The sequence below is a fragment of the Phalacrocorax carbo genome, chromosome 5, assembly GCF_963921805.1.
Source record: "Phalacrocorax carbo chromosome 5, bPhaCar2.1, whole genome shotgun sequence".
Taxonomy (NCBI): domain Eukaryota; kingdom Metazoa; phylum Chordata; class Aves; order Suliformes; family Phalacrocoracidae; genus Phalacrocorax; species Phalacrocorax carbo.
Window position 1 is genome coordinate 27,987,373 of NC_087517.1, and position 19,021 is coordinate 28,006,393.

A 19,021-nucleotide genomic window follows, 5' to 3' on the forward strand; every position below is an offset into this window, starting at 1 on the left:
CTGACTGTACCCTGCCGGCGCAGCAAGTCGAGATGCAGGGTTTTCTTGGAAGTGTGTTTGACATTACTTCGCTCTTTTCGTAGCTGATTTCGAGGGCTGCTATAGCATATGCATGCTCCTTGTCTGTCTCCTGGGGCAAGTTTGTTAATGTTGAGCTGCCTCTTTGGGGAACCCATAATTTAAGGCTGGCGCTGAACTCTCTGGCTTGACAGGTTGTTGATTTTCTGAAAGAATAATGCTGTCTGGGATGTTCCAGTGTGGAGCTGGGCTGATCTGGCTGCAGAAAGTGCTGACTTCCCTGTCAGAGGCTGGTTACCAGGTGCTTGGTACCTGGCAGTGGCCTCCCTCCAGAGCCCTCTCACCTCCGAGTGCGGCCACTGGTCCCATCGGCGCCCCAGGCTTCATGTCGCTGTTGTCCCTGGATTGCACAGCTCAGGCAGCTGGGGCCCTGCCCCGCTTCGAGAGCAGACTGTGCTGCTGTAGTGACTAACAAATACAGTCTCAGCACCTGGCCATGGGGCCAGCTGCCTTTATGTTCTTTACTTTCTCTACGGGACCAATTCTTGCGTGCCCGCTTCTCCTCCTCCCCTTCCTGCCTGGGAACAGCCCTGCAGCTGGTAATCACGTCTTCAGTTGCAAAGCAATAAATGGTTTATATAACAATTACTAGCTTACCACACATAAAATTTCAAGTTAATATGATTAATGACAGTATGTAAATGTGTGTCCATGTAAGATTTTATTTTAAACAGAGCCCGAATAAACCAGATCATCTTTATATCAGCTGTATACTAGAAACACTTGACAATCACATTTATATGAGAGGAGAAAAACTTGGCTTATGTGAGAGTATTGGTAAACATGCTTGCTGCCTGCTTCTTCAAACCAATTGTGGGAATTGTAATTCTGAAGAGGTCTGTGCGTAACTTCTTCGTGTTTCTCTACAGCTAATCAACTACGGAGTGATACCCAAATGGAAACATGGTAAACATCTTTTTTGTTGTTGTTTACTTCAGAGAAATATTTATACTGGAGGGCAGGAGGGAGAGGGAGCAGTGGAAGTTATGGAGGCTGCCTCAGAGCTAAAGATCTTCTGGTCATACCAGCTTACGTGACAGGGAAAGTGAAGATCCAGATAGCACAGAAACAGTCATTATGAAATGCAGAAAAAAAAGGGCAGGTTTTTATTCTTCCAGCAGACCTGACATAGATTTTGGGGTAGCAGGAGGAAAACAGATAAATTCCAAATCTTCTAAGTAACTTAGTATGATATACCTTCTTTGCCTTGCTGATCCCTTGCCATTTCAGAAATTTCAAGGGAAACTGAATTTTACCTTTCAGAGCAGATATCTTTTGGGAGTGAGGAAAAAAGACTTAGATAGATTTTGCTTTATAGGGAGAGCTCCTAAATACAATGTGCTGTGACTAAAATCCCTGCTGAGCCTTCAGTAAATACCAGCACAGCCTGTGTGGGCAGCATCCTTGCTACTCCTCCTGAGCCGGGCCCCATAAATGCTTTTTTAAGTGAATCTTCTGTCATCTTTAGTTTCTTGGTGGTTGTTCTGGTGCGTGTGTGTGTGTTAGGATTTGAACAGCAAAATTCGCCCTGGGAAGGTTTGTCCACCAGAGAGATTGTCAGTAACGGTACGTCTGAAGCCAGGGTACCACCGAATGCTGAGGCAGCTTCTCCAGATGCAGGGAGAAAATAGTTTGGGATTGGGAAAGAAACTGGCCAGCAGTCTTGGTTGGAGCTCGTCTTGCTCAGTTTCCTCCAGCCTGGAGCCTCTTCAGTTCCCCAGCTGCTGCCAGGGCGTCTCACAGCCTTGTGTGGGTGGCAGCCGAGGGGGAGCTGGTTGCCTGAGGCAAGGAGAGGTGGTCGTGCTGGTGGAGGCAGCGGTTGGGGAAGGGCAGGAAAAGGCAGTACAGGACAGCTCACCAAGGCCGGGCTTCCTTGCTGGAGGCGGGTGGGATCGGGGAGGGTGGGGCAGCAAGGGGAGATCAGGGATTTGTTTATTCAGCTTGCATTTGCCTTCTAATTCTTACCGTCTACGTACATTTTTACCGAGGCGTCCCAGGGTTCGCTTTGTTATTGTATTTCAATAAATGACATGGCTAATATAAACCAGATAACACTGAAGGGGGAAAGAGAAATTCAGCAGCGCTGGAGGCTTAGTTCTCCTCCGAGACGGAGAATCGAGTCCCCGAACAAAAGGGGTTTATTGCAGGGGTCTTCTCCGTTTGTGTTGACAGCAATGGTGTGCTGGCAAAGGAGAAGAGGCTGCAGTTCCACCAGAAGGGGAGAAGTATGAACTCCACCGGGTCTGGAAAAAGCAGTGCGACTGTTTCAAGGTAAAAGAGTACTATGCTTTGAAGGTTATGGCACAGTTCAGTGGAATTTGGCTGCATTTTACTGGCAAAACTTACTACTTCTGTTCCTCAGTTAAATGGACTTGGCTTGATTTGTGTGCATTGTTGCATTTAGTAACCAAGAAGGGAATTTTCATTTTGTTGCTTGAAAAACTGCTATTTGTTTTTAGTTGTGGTTTGCAGTAAATACTAACAAATGGGCCCAAACGTTAGAAACATCTGAAATTTCAATGACATTTTAAAATCAGACCCCTGCAGAATAAGGGCTGACTTTATAAATTACAGGATTGGATCTGGGCCAATGTCTCTGGTGATGTGAACTGAAACTTCAGATGCAGAGATCTCCACAATTATTTCCTAAAGTAGGCTGAGCTGTAGGAGTCGAAAGTTCAATAGACCAAGCTGGCTACTGGGCTGAATTAGTGGTTGGACTGGGTCTTAAAAAGAGACAAGTAGATAGTAAAAATCTTTTAATTTGTCTAGTGTTTCTGAATTACTGGAGCTTTATGAGGAAGACCCTGAAGAAGTGCTCTATAACCTCGGGTTTGGAAGAGATGAACCAGATATTGCTTCAAAAATTCCAGCAAGATTTTTTAATTCATCATCATTTGCCAGAGGGATAGATATCAAAGTGTTTTTGAATGCCCAAATACAGCGCATGGAAGTGGAAAATCCAAATTTTGCTTTAACAAGTAAGTATGTTTTTGAAGTAAAGTTTATTTTTGAGTTTTTCAACTATGTAAACAACCTCAAAAGAAGGTGTATATCTAGTTCTGGAAAAAAATGTTTACAGTCTAACATCCAAATTCCATCCAGAATCCATAACAAAACTCTTGCTTGGTGTTAAATATGGCAAGAGGTGACCATCAGTGTTGTACACCTTGGGGTGAGGGCAAAGGATTTATAGTGGGAGAGGGAAATGAAAGATATATTGCCATCTAATTGGTATCTTTCCTGCGTCTTGCTCCTAAGCTTGTCTTCTGCTGTAGCTTTAGAGCACTGAAATAAATAGCAATATCCATCTTTTTCTTGTGTTCTTCAGTATCCGGGTGCGATTTTTGAAATCTGTCAGCAGCAACCTACTTCTGTAGTTGTTGAAATCTGGGCCAGTATTTTTATTGACTTGGACAGGAGCTTTGTTAGGTCAGTAATGAGTGTTGCTGAAGTGAGGGCATGGCTGAAATGTCCTCTTGTAGTTGCAGATGGTGAGAGCACTGTGAAGTAACCCTTTTCTTCCTAGCACTTTGTAAATGAACTTCCACTTGTGTACCTGTGTCCCTTTTTTACTTTGTGAAAGCTTTCCTTGCTGTTCTCCTTGTGCATTTAACAAACACTCTTGCCAAGGTTTTTTCCATTTTTTCGTGCTGTGTGGTATCACTCATGTTAAGGATTTGGGACCCCTGATATAAGTAGGAGATTTGGGGGTGGGGGTGGGCAGAGGTTATGATGAAAATTCCCTTCTCAGATATGAAGAAAGAGCTGTCTCTGAGAATTCAAACTGTCATGTAGAGGTGGATCAAGAGGTCTGGGATGTGATGACAGCAAACATCCTCATAAACTCTGCCTTATGTTTTGTTCTCATGCAGGTCGTTTTCGTCAGATTGAAGTGCTTACTACTGTGGCCAATGCTTTTTCTTCTTTGTATTCTCAAGTCTCTGGGACTCCTTTGCAGAAAATTGGTAGTATAAATTCAGTGTCTTCCAGCAAAGAGGCATCCAGCCCTCCCCCTTTAAATCGCAGCAATACAGCCAGTCGGTTAATGAAGACCTTGTCCAAGCTCAATCTATGTGGCACTCAGCAAGCCGATGGTAGCAGCTGCTCAACTCCATCACCTGTTGAAAAAGGGAAGAGTCCAGCTGAACTAGGGAGCGAGGAAAATGATGTTAAAAATGAATCTAAATTACCAAAATACTCTAAAAAGAAAGACTCTCCCTCTTCTTTGGCTACTGTAAAAGAGGAGATAGCCAGTAGTCAGACAAATACTGCGGACATGTGTAAACCTGCAAACCTTCCTGCTGGGACTGATGATAAGCAAGAGGGTACTGTGCCTCCAGCAGATGTGCCAAGCAGCCGGTTAGCAAGTGCCCAGGGTAGACTGTGTGAAGAATCTGGTCTTTTGGACTTGCCAAGCCTCAGCAGCAGTTCCAATACATCAAACAGCAGCGCCTCGACGCAAAGGCTGCCCGCAGCATCACCAGGTAGAGACCCCTGCGCTCCCCTTGCAAACCCGTCCATAATGAATCTAATGCTGCAGCAGAAGGACTCCTTTGAGATGGAAGAGGTAGGTGGAGATAGATGACTTTGGTTTTGCATACAGTTTACATAACTTGCTGGCTGCCAGCAGAGGAATGTTCTCTCCTGTGCAGCTGACAGTGTTTTCTCCAGGAATACTTTAAATTCTCTGAGTGATAGGACAGTTGTTGCTCTCTCTTAGTAGGCTGCTCTAATTGACCCTTTTAATGAAATAACTGGCTGCTGCTGCTGCTGTTGTTGTTCCTCAGAGTCAGCAGGAAAGTTCTGATTCTTTTTTTCATCGAGCTCAGGTAACTGCAGTCACTGGCAAAACTACTAGGAACTTTTCCTGTGGAAATAGATCTAGGTTTGCCTTTTTATTTATAAAAACCTTTGCTTTTAAATTTTTACTTTGCGTAAATTGCTAACTGTAAATCTTTATTTTTGTTGCCTAAAAGTAAATTCAGTTTATGATATTGATTGAAGATAATTTTGTGGATGGAGCAAGAGTGTTTGGCATGAAAGGGAAAGGGGCTGTCAAGTAGGGTGAGGTGCTTGTCTTGTGCAACTTTTGGTTTTGATGGCTATCTGCTATATGTTGATTTGTTTGTTCTCTGATAATCAGCACACTGAAAGTTGCTGTTTGTGCCTTTGGCAGTGGCTTACACACTCTGTGCTAGCTGCCTTTTAATATCTTCATAAATGCATGTATCCATTTTTGATTGATAATTGTCATAAAGGGATTTTAATTCCCAGGCTCCTGTAAGTAATGAGTTTATTAGGCTAGTAAATGCACAGCCTACAAATTCAAGAATGCAATTTTTCGTGTAGATTCAAACTTTGAATTTTAAGATCTGCCTTAACTTAAATCAGCAGATGTTTTTGTGGACACATTTCGAAGTGGCCGGTGTTAACAGTTCAGCAGTTAACTTTTTTTATTGATGTGAAATAGATATGTAAAATGAAGGACTGTGATTTAATGAGTGAAGAAAACAAGTCACTAGAAAACCCCTTGAGTTTTACAGCAAATGAGGAAATGATGATTTAGTATATACTAGTGTAGTGTATTGGCACTACAGGCTTTTGAGGCTCCTCTAGATCAACTGAGGTTGTAGCTGAAGACGCACTTTTAAGTAGAAAGAGGTAATCCAGCCTCTCATAGTTCCTGCCACTTGTTTGTGCCTGTGTGTCATCACCCACGTGTTGTGTGGCCATCTTCTGACCCAGAACAAAGGATGGGTCCAGTTGAGAGAGGAAAAAGAAATCCAGTGTATTTGGATTTTTTTTTTTGTTTTCTGGCTTAGTTTTCAGCCAGATAATTTTCTTGATCCAGTTTGTTGTGTAGCTGTACAGATGTTTGCGTTGGCACAATGGGATGGGTCTCAGTGGCAATGCATTTTGCTATGTTCCTGATAGCTGGACTGGTTTCACATATCCCAGAGGATAAATCCATTTTCTGATACTCTTGGGCAAAGTTGAAACAACTAATTAAAAAAAAAAAAAAAGAGGAATGGAATTTCCCTTCAGAGTAAGTTGGACTGTAAAGGGTTATGACATGAAGAAGACTTGCTGAATTCTGCACAAGCCAAATGCAATGTCTTTGCAAAGTTTTGGTTGACACACTTTGCAATGATGCCAGTGCATAAACACAGCTGTTTTGGCAAGACGACATGTGATGTGGGATGGGATTGTGGTGAATTTTTGTTTACGCAATATAATATATACATATCAACTGCCTTCAGATTCCTGGGAGGGGGGGATTTGCTTTTGTTGAAGAAACTTTAGAACAATACCTGGCAGTGTGATTTTATTTTTGTGCGTCTCTAAGCAGGGTATAATGAACAATAAACTGTATTAGAAACAGTGACAATAACTCCTCCCCTGTTTTCCCAGCTTGGCTTGGAGTGCATTCATACACACAAGAAAGATGACAGATATATCAAGGAAGCTCTTTCCATGCTTACGAATGCCTTGGAGGCTTGAGTGCCCTTCGGAAGTCTGTGCCTGTGAAGATAGCTAGTGCGGGAGTGAGTCAGGGCAGGATTTCCCCCCAGCACCCACTCCTGCAGTGGCCAGTTACAGTCCAGAAGGTTGTTTACCAGCATCAATATTGGCTGAGGGGACGGGGGAGGAGAGGGGAGTGCTTCTGCATGCTCGTTGAGCTGCGCCCTGCTGTGGACACGGCCAGAATGCTGTCTTCCAGACGGGGGCAGGAGATGGAGGGTATTTAGATGAGAAGAGGCTTGGCTGTTGGGACGCTGCAAATTTAGCCATTGGAAACTGGGAGGTTTGAGAGAATCAAGACACCTTTCCAGGAAGACCAGTTTGACCAAAGGGCCTGTAAGATTACGCTTGTAGTTAATAAAATGCACCCTTGTGGCTGCTATGCACATGATATTGATGCAAATATAGATTTTTCTTTAGCTAAATACTAATTTAGGCTTAAAACTGTCAGTACCCTGGTTTTGCATTTTTAAGTTGATCAAAAATGGAGATGAAAATTTCATTGCTTGGTAATTTTGAAATTAGGCAAGCAACCCATCAGAGGGAAGAGTTGGAGGGGTAGTTGGATTGGGGTTTTTGTGCGTGTAGGCTTGCATGTGAACCATTAGGATTTTTTCTGCAGCACAGAAAAGAGAAAACATATTCTAGCTTTTGAACTAGACAAAGGCCACCCTGTTGAGATTTTAGGCATACTCTTTTCATTGTTTGAATGGTTGTCTGAGAACTGCTTTCTTAATAAGGCTATGTTTCACAAAGTGATTAAGTAATAGGATTAATTTGCATGTAGTTTTAAGTTTCCTAGTTGAAATCTGCATGGCTCTGAATATATTATCTTCCTTTTTTGTACTGGAAGACACGAGTATTTCTATGAGTAGTGGCATGGTGAAGTCTGGAGTAGGTTCTGGCAGGGTCTGGGTCCTTCTGAAGGATTGGTGGCTTGTGGGAAATGCTTGGTAGGGCAGGAGACGACAACCCTTATGTGCTGACCTCTTGATATATTTTTCTAAATGTATTTTGCTTCTTTTTTATATTCAAATGAGGGGGCAAGAGTGCTGAACAGAAAAGACAGTTGTAGTGTAGATGTGGTCAAAGGTATTTTCACACAATTATTTCAGTTTTTTTGTCAAAGGGGAGCTGAGAACTCACAGCAGTGTCACAGGATGCGATTTCATGGTCCTTTTGCACGATGAATGTGACCGGAGGGGAGCCCTGTGCTGTGAGTGAGAGGTGCTGTCCTCACAAGAGTGAGAGGATCACTCTTGTCGTCCAGGGGCATTGCTGAGTACCTGATGAAATAATACTTTGATGATGATGAATAATACTTTGGTTCAAGGAGATACTATTTACTCCCTCAATCATTATAGGCTGTTGGACTGGAGGAAAAAAAAACAAACCACCACCACACCACACATGTGCAGTGTATATAGCTTGGGCATTGTTAAGCACGGGAACATATTCCAGTTGTCCTGACAAAATATTCATCTCCTCTTCCTGATAGATCCAGAGTACAGAGGGGGATCTACCACACATTCCAGCTTCTCACCAGTTGGCAGTGACCAAGTCAAGAAAAGGTGAGTAGACTTCAATTCCTGGGAGACAGCAGTCTGCTGAGTGTCCTTCCCTCTCTGAAATGCTCATTCAGATATTTAAAACTTCTAAAGTTTCTTTTCTCTTTAGAAATAAAAAAGATCTGTGTTTCTTTTCTAGCTAAATCACAGAACATTACTGCAAAATGGCAACCAAATTACAGGCAAGGCAACAGCCCTATAACCTCACTGGCTGTTTTCACTTTTGTACAAATGATGATAGCTTAGGGGAACTGAAATGTTAATTCAGATTGTATAGGATTTTTTTTCCCTGGCGGATCCTGTAATTTAAGATACCCATTTAAACTAAAATTATATTGTTTTAAACCTAAATTGCATGATACATCCAGCTTTTTCCTATGTGCTACTTCTCTGTCTGCAAGCTGGCTGCACGAAGACTAGTGCCTCTGCACCCATGTGGAAACTGTAGTCCTTTACATGGCAAACTGTGCATTGGCTCTTGTGCCTCACTTAGTTTGCACTTTCATCCTAAATCCTTATTTATGTATTTTATGGCTCAGGAGAGGGATGAAGCTGATCCTTAAGTTCATTTTGTGATTGTTAATTTGCATAACATTGGCAAATGAAGTCCATTCTCTAGCTGTTACATGTAATTAAAGAAGAAATAGAGCTTGTTGCATTTAGTGAGATGCTTAGCTGCGATGCAATTTCTTGGTGAAACATGACTAGCATCTCTAGGTACCAAAAAGGCAGAAAAACCTGTCTTAAGAAACAGAGATCATCTTATTTGCCTTTTCACAAATGAAGAGACAGTCTTTGTGAACTGTCAGCTGAATTGCATTAACATGGTTGAGAACACTCTGGACTAAGCATTGAAGGTTAGTGCCTGGTTATTAGTGATAGCTTGTGCTACTAGTTCAGCAGTGTTTTGCACAATACAGCATAGCAGTCGCTAGTCTTCCTCTGTTACAAACATTGGCCACCAAGCAGGATCACCAGAAACTGTATCTCTAACTGTTCCCAGCATTTCTCCCTTGACTGTATTTGAAAGCTCATAATTACATGCTTTACGTGGTTACATGTAGAGATGCACTCTTTCCAGGTCAGGTCTCTTGTTTGCCTAGTCTCAGCAGTTTCAGAAAGAGGTTTTCAGAGAAAGGCAACTTAAGGAACTAGGAGTTGCAGTCAGAGAGGAGAAGAATACATTTTTTTCATCTTCTGAAATGCTACTTTTGTGGTTTCTGTTCCCAGTAGCTATCTTATGTTCTTATGTTCTTCTTTCTCCATGCAAGGAAAAAAAAGTCAGGTGGTCCTGTGTGTGCCTGCTGAAAGGTACCAGCAGCTCTAGCAATGGGCCTTCAGATGACAGATGCTGGCTCATGTTTCCCAGCTAGTATATCCCACCTATTTCTGAATACACTTGGCATAGATCAGCGATGACACTTTGTTACCATGCAAGTATTACCTGGAGTTTTCTATGACTTCCCTAAAAAGGATGTCACTGCTGACGGTAACTCTGCACGTTTGCTAAAAGTTAGTCTGAGACCAACATTTTATTTCACCTGGAGGATGTGGAAGGCTTATGACTTTGTTCTATATGGGTTTCAGTAAAATTGCCAAGAGGGAGACCATTTGGTGTAGAACTTATGTAAAACTTCAAAAAACAGCCATTGTTTTTGCAAGTTGCCCAACAGGAGACAGCGTAGATGTCTGTTTTCTCAGAGAGCAGGTGCTCACCAAGTTTGAAGGCATCCAAAGTTAATGGTCATTTATTAAAAATGCTGCCCATTGTGTCTGAATGTGACATGCCACATTCACTAGCAATCTCCTGAGGTGGAATCAGCATGAAATTCAAGCACCAGTCTTCTGTTGCAATGTAATTCCAGTTGGTGATCTTCATACAGACCCACCTCTTTCAGTGGTATTGGCTCTACTGTACATGAGCACCCATAAACAAAAAATTTGTTCCAGATGACTGCTTCCCCTGAAGGAATACATTTGTACTTACTTTTTTCATGTAGGCGTACTTCTGTGTCAATTAGCAGGGTTAGTGCTCTTTGGTACAGACTGTTATAAACCTTGCAGTGTCATTTTATATCTACACAGGGGGCTGTGGATGCTTTCTCTGGAATTTACAACAATTTGTAAGGCATTTTAAGAGGGCCTATAATAAGATGTGAAGTACCTGAATTTAAAAAAAAAAAAAAGAGATTCTATTTCCTGCTGAAATAGTCTGGAGACTTAAGATAATGCTTGAACAACACTGAGTCTACTGCTGCTTAGACTCCCCGTTAAAGTAGGTTTCTTATTTCAGACTAGCTTTGTTTAGAAGTGGTAAGCTTAGATTTTCAAAGTGGCGTGCAAATGATTGCTTTGCTATAGTACTGTCTTTGTTAAACACTTTATAGGAGATACAATGAATTCTGTATCATATCGACTAGCTTGATGTACTTTTTAGGTTACGTCTTCCAAATGGTACTGAACTGAACTAGTTTATCCATTATGCTCCCAAACCGCATTCTGTTCTTTGTTGCTGCAAACCTCAAATGCAGATTTTTTCTGTGCATGGGGTTTTTTTAGGAACACAGTAGAGAAGAATGAAAAGCTTCAGTTGCTTTACACTGTAAACATACAGTGCTGCTAAATGTCCTCTATAAAAAAAAACCTTACTGTGAAGTTATCTGGAAGGAAGGTTGTTAGCTGGAAAACAAAATTCTTCCTGACGTATTTATACAGAAGCACCTTCCATTCCAAAAATGCCCAACAAACAAGACAAATATAGGAACAATGTGTAGAGAACAAAGTATTCTCGGGGCATTGTAATTTGTGAGTGTCTGGTTGCTGACATCAGTGGCTCTGTGGAATTTTGAATAGCCACAAACCTGTTTCTTTTAAGGCATCTGACATTGATAGTCAAAACCAGTGATTAATTTTGAAAATTTAGTTCTTGAAAGTGGAGAAAGCACATCATCAGCACTTCCTGTACTTAATGTATTATTGTATTTATAGCTCTCTGTGGGTGCAGCTCCACAGGAGACTGGAGATGGGGGAGTGAGAAGAAAACATTTGGAACAGATTTAGTGTTTGTGGGAGTCTGTGCTTCTCTGTCCAGAAGCTAGGAAATCCCCAGGGACTCTGAAGAGTTTCTGCAGCAGGGCTCCCTACTGGGCTGATTTTGGCAGTGCTGGAGTGCAGGGTGTGATCAATATGGGAAAAAGGGGCAGCAGGTATTTTACCCCATAATGGAAAACTTTATAGCTAAGTTGGCAATGTCAATTTATGAATAAACTTGTGAAATACAAAGTGCATTAGAGCTTTTCCAATTATGCAGGTACAAGAAACAGATTTTACTAAAGCTTCACAGGCAGTTTCCACATATTTTTCCTCCTCTTCTGTGTGAGCAGTCGAGTGATGGAGAAAGTGAAGACAAGTACTTGATGGGACTGTTTGGACTGGTGAGACTGACAGTCCATTGGTAGCTGAATATTATTTTACAACAGATGAATGATTTCATTATTCAATAGTGATTCTCTGATAAATCTGTACTCTCATGTTTTATAAACCACAGACTTGTTTCTTCATCATCTGTTCTTGTTTAGAATTTTGTCAGCTATCTGATATATTTCTGAATACTTACATTTCTCTGGCATGTATTCAGTGCCTAAAAATATTTGATTTTTTTTTTTTTAATACAGCTTAAAACAATAATCCAAGGGGCATTTTCATTTGTGCTCTGTTTAACTGGGACATGAGTTTGATAGTTCCTTCTGGTTTTGTTCATCTTGGCTGGTTTCTTTTCCCACACTTTCCTTATTATGCTGCCTCTGGCCGTCTCCTGCTAGTTCAGAAGATTTCCTCTACAGTGTTGATAGTAGCTTTGGGCTGCAGGGTCAGCACTGTGCAGTGACCTTTTTATGGAAAGTACAGTTGCCTTAGTGGGGGTACACAGGGCAAGGGGTGATCCCAGGATAGTCCCTACAACCCAGCCTTTGGTGCTGAGTTTTCTGCATTCAAGGTGAAGAGAGGGGAACCATATCTCATCACATCCTCCTTCTCTTAAGACTCTCCATTGCAAGGAGGCATTTTAATCAAGACCTGAATTTAGCTCTTCAGCTTTTTAAAAAAATGTTTTCATGCTTTCCTCTTGTCTGCTTGAATCTGAGAGCCATCCAGATGCCACAGAGCAGGTTGTACATCTGGATCAGTAGTTGACAAGGAGGGTGGATACCATTATGTACCAGTATATCCCAATGTACTAGTTGGTATTTCTAGTCTTTACAGAGCCAAACCTTGTCATTTCACTACTGAAGTAGTAGGGATTCCTGCTTCTTAAAAGTTTTTACTGTATTTCCATGATAGTGGCCTAGTGGAGAGCTCTGAGAACTTGGCAAGACACAAGGGTAAGGCGTGCTAGAAGACAACTACTCATACTTACAAAAAATGCCTTCTCTGATTTGCTTTAAAATGTTCCAGAAAATGGTAGCAGCTCTGCAACAGAGAGAGCAGGAGATGGCTGTATTAAGGGGGTGTCTCCTTAGGTGGAAACAAGGCAGTTTGAGTCTGTTCATACTGTGCTAGTCTCTTGCCAAAGATGATGAGGCAGGCATGAGTGCCTCTGCTCTAGACTGACCAGTTGACTGGCAGGGTCTGTCATGTAAGGCTATCAAAGCATGTGCGTAAATAACAAATGCTATAGAAAATTATCTAAACCACTGATTTTTACTTTAGTACTGTGTCTCTGAGGAGGCCAAGAATTGATGTGAGGAGACATGTATATGCATATATATGTTTGGGGTTTTTTTTAAAGCTGAAAAGGAAATATTGGCTGAGAAGGAACTAGAAGGGCAGGTCAATATTTTTTCTTGAGCAGTAATAAACTTCATGCACATGAATCCAGATACCAGCACATGCACTGGTGAATTGCTTTATCTGAGCTACTTGGAATCTCTCCCCTGTGGCTAAGGCTTTTACCCATAGTGCTTTTCCCTTTCATATTAAAATCGACCAAATAGGAAAAGAAACAGAGAGGAGACCAATGTAGGTGACTATTCACCTTGGAGGAGGTAGCAGCTTCCCACTAGCCTCAGCTGTAGTGGCAACCTGTTTGTGGCACACTCTTTCAGTCATATTAATTGAAATGGGCAGTTAATAAGAGCTAGTCCAGTTCTCATGGAAATAATTTCCATTGTCTTTACTGGTAGCTGGGCGGGGATCTCTGTCTTGAGGTAGAAAAGTTGTTTATCATCGCAGGATATTGTGGCTACCATGATAACAGAACAGCAGCACAAATTGAAAGGCACTCCCTAAAAGCTGTGTGAAACTGCTGATACAGAAGTTTAATGGGCAGTTTGCCTATCCTGGTGTTCACAAGCTTCTGGGCCTGTGCAGGCTTTTATTTCTGTGTTAGTGAAATGTTCATCAAAATTAATACTGAAAAAAATTAGTTCTGATTATCCAGCAGTTTCAAAACAGTTTGCATAATGCATTCCAATGCATTGAGCTGTGAACTGGGATTAATTATATGATGACAGTTAAGTAGTTGAAGGAATGTGGAGTAAAACTCTGCGTTGAGTCTCTGGGAAGACAGCAGCAACCTTTCACCCCAGGGTGAGGAGGAGGAGGCAGGGATCTGGGGGCCAGAGGCCGCTGTGGTCTCATCCCATCTCCAAGCTTTTACCCTTCTGCAGAGAACTAGAGGTGAGATACAGTTGTTGCCCAGGCTGCCATTTGGCTAAGCAAAATGTTTCTGGCGCTGTAACAGAAACCCCATACCTGGTGAGTGCCTCCTGTGTCTGGTAGGGAACGATATACGTGCAATACTGGACTGCAGCGCTTGCTGAGATCTCCTTGAAAAGCAGCTTTGGTGACTATAGTGTTTGCACCAGAGGAAACCACTCCTGGATAGCACTGAGGATTTTAGGGTCTCTTTAGGCTATTTTAACACTTACCTAATCTAAGTAGAAAGGAAGAAGCAGGAGGATCTTATCTTTAGTGTATAAAATGAGTGCTGGGAATGTTCTTTGGCAGATTGCCTGTTGATGTGTCAGAGATGCTTTATATTTGTCCGCTAAACCAGTGGAGGACCGTCTCTAGCAGTTTTCTGAGTCCTGCGCATCACCCTCTGTGCTCATGTGATGCTGTTCTACTGCGTTTATGGGTTGGTGTAGGCTGGCAAGAGACGAGTGATCTGCTTTATCTCCATGATCAGGAGGGGTGGCGAATCTGTACGTGTCAATACAAAAGCAACTGTTATACTGCCTGCATGTGAATTAACTAGTGATTCAGTTTTGTGGAAGGAAAACTCCAGCAGTGGCAAAGTCTTCAAGAGTGGGTTTTTTTTCCACAGTACAAGAAAGAAAAATGTAAGAGATGATTCCTCTTCCACTGTTGCTTGAGGTTTTACAAGTAGGGCTTTGCCTGAGAAGAGGTTTTGCTTGAAACAAACAAGCTGTTTCTCTGTATTGTTCAAAGTGGAATTTGAAAAGGAATTGTGTTATCCACTTAATATTACTCTGATATAAAAGGAAAGCATGTATTGAATGTGATTGGGCATGAAAGGTTGTGATTTGTAAAGTAATTACAGTTGGGTTTCGCTTGTTTTAAACAGATCAGCTGTTACGGACTGCGAGTCAACATTCTGACAGCAGTGGCTTTGCTGAGGACTCCTCCACAGATTGTTCTCCATTTAATCAGCTTCAGGTAAGGTTCCCATGCTGTGGTTGAAATAGTACAGATTATTGTGGGACAGTAGGGAGCCGGGGGAGGGGTGTTGATATTTGACTGCTATTGTGACCATCAGTCTAGATCCTATAAAACTTCTCATTTCCAGAGCTGGATCTGCTGAATCCCTTACAGAACTGTGTTAAAAATTTAAAGCCTTTCTGGTAGGATAATCTGGGCATACTTGGGCCTGGAATAAGCTCTAAATTCAGTATGTCTTCTTTGCCATATCTGGTGTATCTTTTCTTACCAACTGAGGCTCCAGAATCACGGTCCCGTTTCTCTCCTGACTGCAGTGGGTAGAGATTAAGGTAATGAAATAATATAGTTTTTCTGCTGACCATTTCATTTCTTGTATCATTTTTGCCTTCCCACTCATTTTCTTTTGCATATTTTTCTATTTTTTTTCAGTTAGCAGCTGACAGAAAGTGAAAATAATTTCATACTAACTTTACTGTGAAGGTATACTAATGTCTAGTTGATCTTGAGCTACCATGCTCTTTCTTGTTCCAGTTGCTTTGATCTCAGTCCCAGAACTTGCCATGATAATGGCCAGAGACAGCATGTCTTAGGAGGCTTTTGTTCCAGCATGGTGCTTAGGTGTTTGCTTGCTACACACATTTGCTCAGCGTTGTACCTGATATTTAGGAGAGGTGTTCTCTTGCCTCTCCTAAAATATTCACACAGTAATAGCCATGATTTGGTTGGCCTGTCACACAGCCAGAGGAAAGTCTCAAGTTAGATCCTGGCCTCAAGGCCATCAGTTAGCTGTCTGAGACCTGAACCACACTCCAGAGGAATACAAAGTTGGGAGTCTGGGTATCACCAGTAATATCATTTCTGTGGTTTGCAGATGCTGAACTTTTTTTTTTGAGCTACAGTATGTTTTTTTCCTTGCAGCACACCAAACATTTTTAAAGCTGTTTGGCACTTACTAGGTAGATATTCTCACCCTCCCCATCCATCAGCGTTTCTTTTCTGTGTTGGTACTAGTATTCTGTGCTTTCCAGTTTAGTAGTTTTTCAACTGAGTGTCAAAATGAAAACCAAGACAGTCCTAGTCTTTGTGTGTCCTTTAAACATCAGCTTACACTTTCCAAGAGCAAGAGAGCGAATAAAGGAAATCATAAGCCTAAGTCTCTGTAAGGAGCATAATAGTCCGAGATACTGGTTCTGCTCTCTACCAAACGGGGACTATATCGAAGTTGACGGGCATGTTAGAAGGACTTTAAGTTTAGAGTTGCTCACTCCTGATCTTTATATTGGTTGCAACCTGATTAAGAGTCCATTAAAAGCATGTTGCAACTAAGCGCCCCTTCACTGGAAGACTGGTGGAGTTTATTTTTGTTGGCTGTAAAGGGATGAGATTTTTCTGCTTTCTATTATGCTGTTGTGAAAAGATGTATTGAGACTGCACGAGATTTGTGCCATGGAGTCGCTGGCTCTCTTCTGTCACCTTCACTGCTTTATTCAAACCAAGTGCTGAGCTGAATTCAGAAAATACAAGTGAATGATGAGACTAGGGGAAATGAGAACTTGGCAGCAAGTAAAAAGAACCTGTGAAAAGATGAAGGGGATACAGAGGGGTGTATATTGTTTCTTAAAAGTACGGTAAGTTAGTGCCATCTACTGTTAAATAATTGACTCTAGCAGCCATAGCGTTCCTGTGAAACTCAGGAGAAAACTCAAAAACTGGAACCGTATTGCTGTTCATCCCTGACACCCTGATATCCCTTTGTTATCGCTACCTAAAGTACTAGCATTTTACTCTTTTTACTCTTTTACTCTGCTGCCACTTCTATTCTGGCAGTAAAGAGTTCATCGTGAAATCAAAGAAATAGTTTGCCTTTATATTTTAAAATTATCTCCTTTTGGTGCCATAATTCAATGTGCTTCCGATCTCTGCCATACTATGGTTTCTTTGTTCTCCTTCACTGTTTTTCTTGCACACTAACTGCATTTTGTATTATTTGTTCTGCTCCCTGCCACAATGCCCAATGAATATGGACTTGCACTCTTAGCCTGACCCCTGAGAAGGCAGTATTTGAGTCTCCAGTATGTTCACGCCTTTGCTGGCTCGTATCTTTCCTAGGTTCAGGAGTCTTTGCAGGGCATGGGAAGCAGTGCTGACAGCTGTGACAGTGAGACAACCGTGACGTCGCATAGTGAGGAACAGAAGACACCAATAGCCAAGGAACTGCCCTGTTTCAATAAGTTTGAGGAGGAGGAAGAGGATGATGATGATGAAGAGGATATTGCCTTGCAAGTAGAGAGACAAAAGGTAGGGGCACCTTCTAAGAACAGAAGGAGCGAAGACAGAAAATCTATTGACTATGAAACTGAACATAATCAAGGAGGAGAAAGCAAGTCATCTCATATATCAGAGACAGTCCAAGGAGAGGTCAGCTCTAAAGAGGAGGACATTTGCAGTGAGCAAAAAGAATTGGACCTGCTAGAGGAAGGCAGTGTGTTTGAGTTTCCTCAGTACCACACGCACCATATCCTCAAGTCTCTGGAGTCTCTGGAAGGTGGCGGCTCCTCCCTATCATCTGTGGACAGGGTTCACGTTGCCTTGCAAAGAGCCGAGATGAGGATTGTCAGCACATCCGATTCCAGGACCGGACGCACTCTGCTTAAGTCAAAAGATCTTCTGAGAAAGCAGAGACTCTGGTTTGCTGAATCAGGCTATCCTCTAAGGCGGTCTCAGTCTCTTCCAACTGCCTTGCTGAATCCAGTGAAAGTGGTGTCCTCTGTGAATGTCCAGCTAACTCCAGGAAAAGAAACTCTGTGCAGTCCTCCTTCTTTCACCTACAAGTACACACATGTGGAGGAAGATGAGACATCAATGTCTGAGAATGACAAAAGTGAGGGTGAGGCAGCCACCAGCCAGCCGGTGTGCAAATCCACACTGTTCATTGCACCTTCATCCTCCAAAAAAGAAGTGCCCCATGCTGGGTCCAGCAGACTGCCCGAGGAGCCCAGTCCCACAAGGGTACAGAGCTGCCCGCTGCACAGGCCGGCACACATGTCCCAGTCGACATGCTCCCTCCACTCCCTCCCTGCCGAGTGGCAGGACAGACCGCTCTGCGAGCACGTGAGAACGCTGAGCACCCACAGTGTCCCAAGCATCTCCGGCTCTTCCTTCGGCAGCTTGCTTTCCCCCTTCAGCTGTCCCTTCTCTCCAAGGCATGCTGGATTTCCTCATCGACCTCATGCCATCAACCCTCCCTCCACTGTTGAGATGCAGCTGCGCAGGGTCCTACACGACATCAGAAGCTCTCTGCAGAACCTCTCACAGGTAAGAGGAAGCCAAATTTGGACCTTGGGCAAAAAGGCTTCTTATTTTATCTGTACAAAACCAAAATGTTAATCTGAGTATTCCTTTGCATAGTGCAGCAGAGCAGGAAAAAAAGACATTTTGTGCAAGTTTGATTTGCTAGTGTTAACACGTGAACTTCTGTTTAAAGTGGCAAATGATCATCTGTCCAGTGCTCCACTATTTTTGCGTTTAATTTTTTCGTGTTGCAGTTGACCCAGGTTGATTAAAAAAAAATAATTTTTTTTTTCACTTGTATGGGTATTCTGAGGTGGGAGGGAGGAACAGTGTACTCTTTACCAGCTATTATTTAAGGTGATAGTCATTAGCTTTAGATTTGAAAATACATCCTGACAGTCCTTAAACCTCTCTCTTGTCTTTGACATACTTCCCATCCGACTGATAGAAATTAATTTTTTCATCGCAAGTACTGTGGCTTCACTGATGCTGTCAGTGATGATGTCTATTCTGTATACGTTTCTGTGCTGATTCATGACAACCTTTTGCATGTTAAGCTCTGGAGTCAACATGATCCTGAAGTCATCTGTCTGTTATTAAGACCCAGCTTTGTGACAGTGCGTGAAATATCGTCCATCTCATCACTCAGAGGAGAAATGCTTTAAAATGCAAGCACGTTGTTTTTTTTTTACCAGTTTCTACCACACCTGTTCTCCACTGTTCAGTTGTAGAGCTTCAACAATTTCTGTGGGTTGTTGAACAAACATGTGCCTGCCTGCACCATATTCCAGGTGGTAGGCTGTAGAGGGCTTTTTTAGACCCCTGTTGTTTTGGTTTATTTTGCTACTTGTCAAATGTTAGAGGCTAGTCCATCCTGA

General features: G+C 42.3%; 1 protein-coding gene across 7 annotated transcripts in view; it reads left to right on the forward strand.

The window, feature by feature from the left end:
* Positions 1–19,021, forward strand: part of ITPRID2 (ITPR interacting domain containing 2) — a 41,778-nt gene that overhangs the window by 9,551 nt on the left and 13,206 nt on the right. For all 7 annotated transcript variants that reach the window (XR_010373029.1, XR_010373028.1, XM_064451749.1 and 4 more), the window contains 7 exons: positions 948–984; positions 2,251–2,349; positions 2,851–3,059; positions 3,954–4,648; positions 8,102–8,174; positions 14,758–14,849; positions 16,962–18,167. Coding sequence is in view for 5 of the 7 variants with exons in the window: in XM_064451749.1 (XP_064307819.1) it covers positions 948–984; positions 2,251–2,349; positions 2,851–3,059; positions 3,954–4,648; positions 8,102–8,174; positions 14,758–14,849; positions 16,962–18,167 (2,411 nt within the window). In the remaining 2 variants the exon portion in view is untranslated. The remainder of the gene's footprint in view (positions 1–947; positions 985–2,250; positions 2,350–2,850; positions 3,060–3,953; positions 4,649–8,101; positions 8,175–14,757; positions 14,850–16,961; positions 18,168–19,021) is intronic.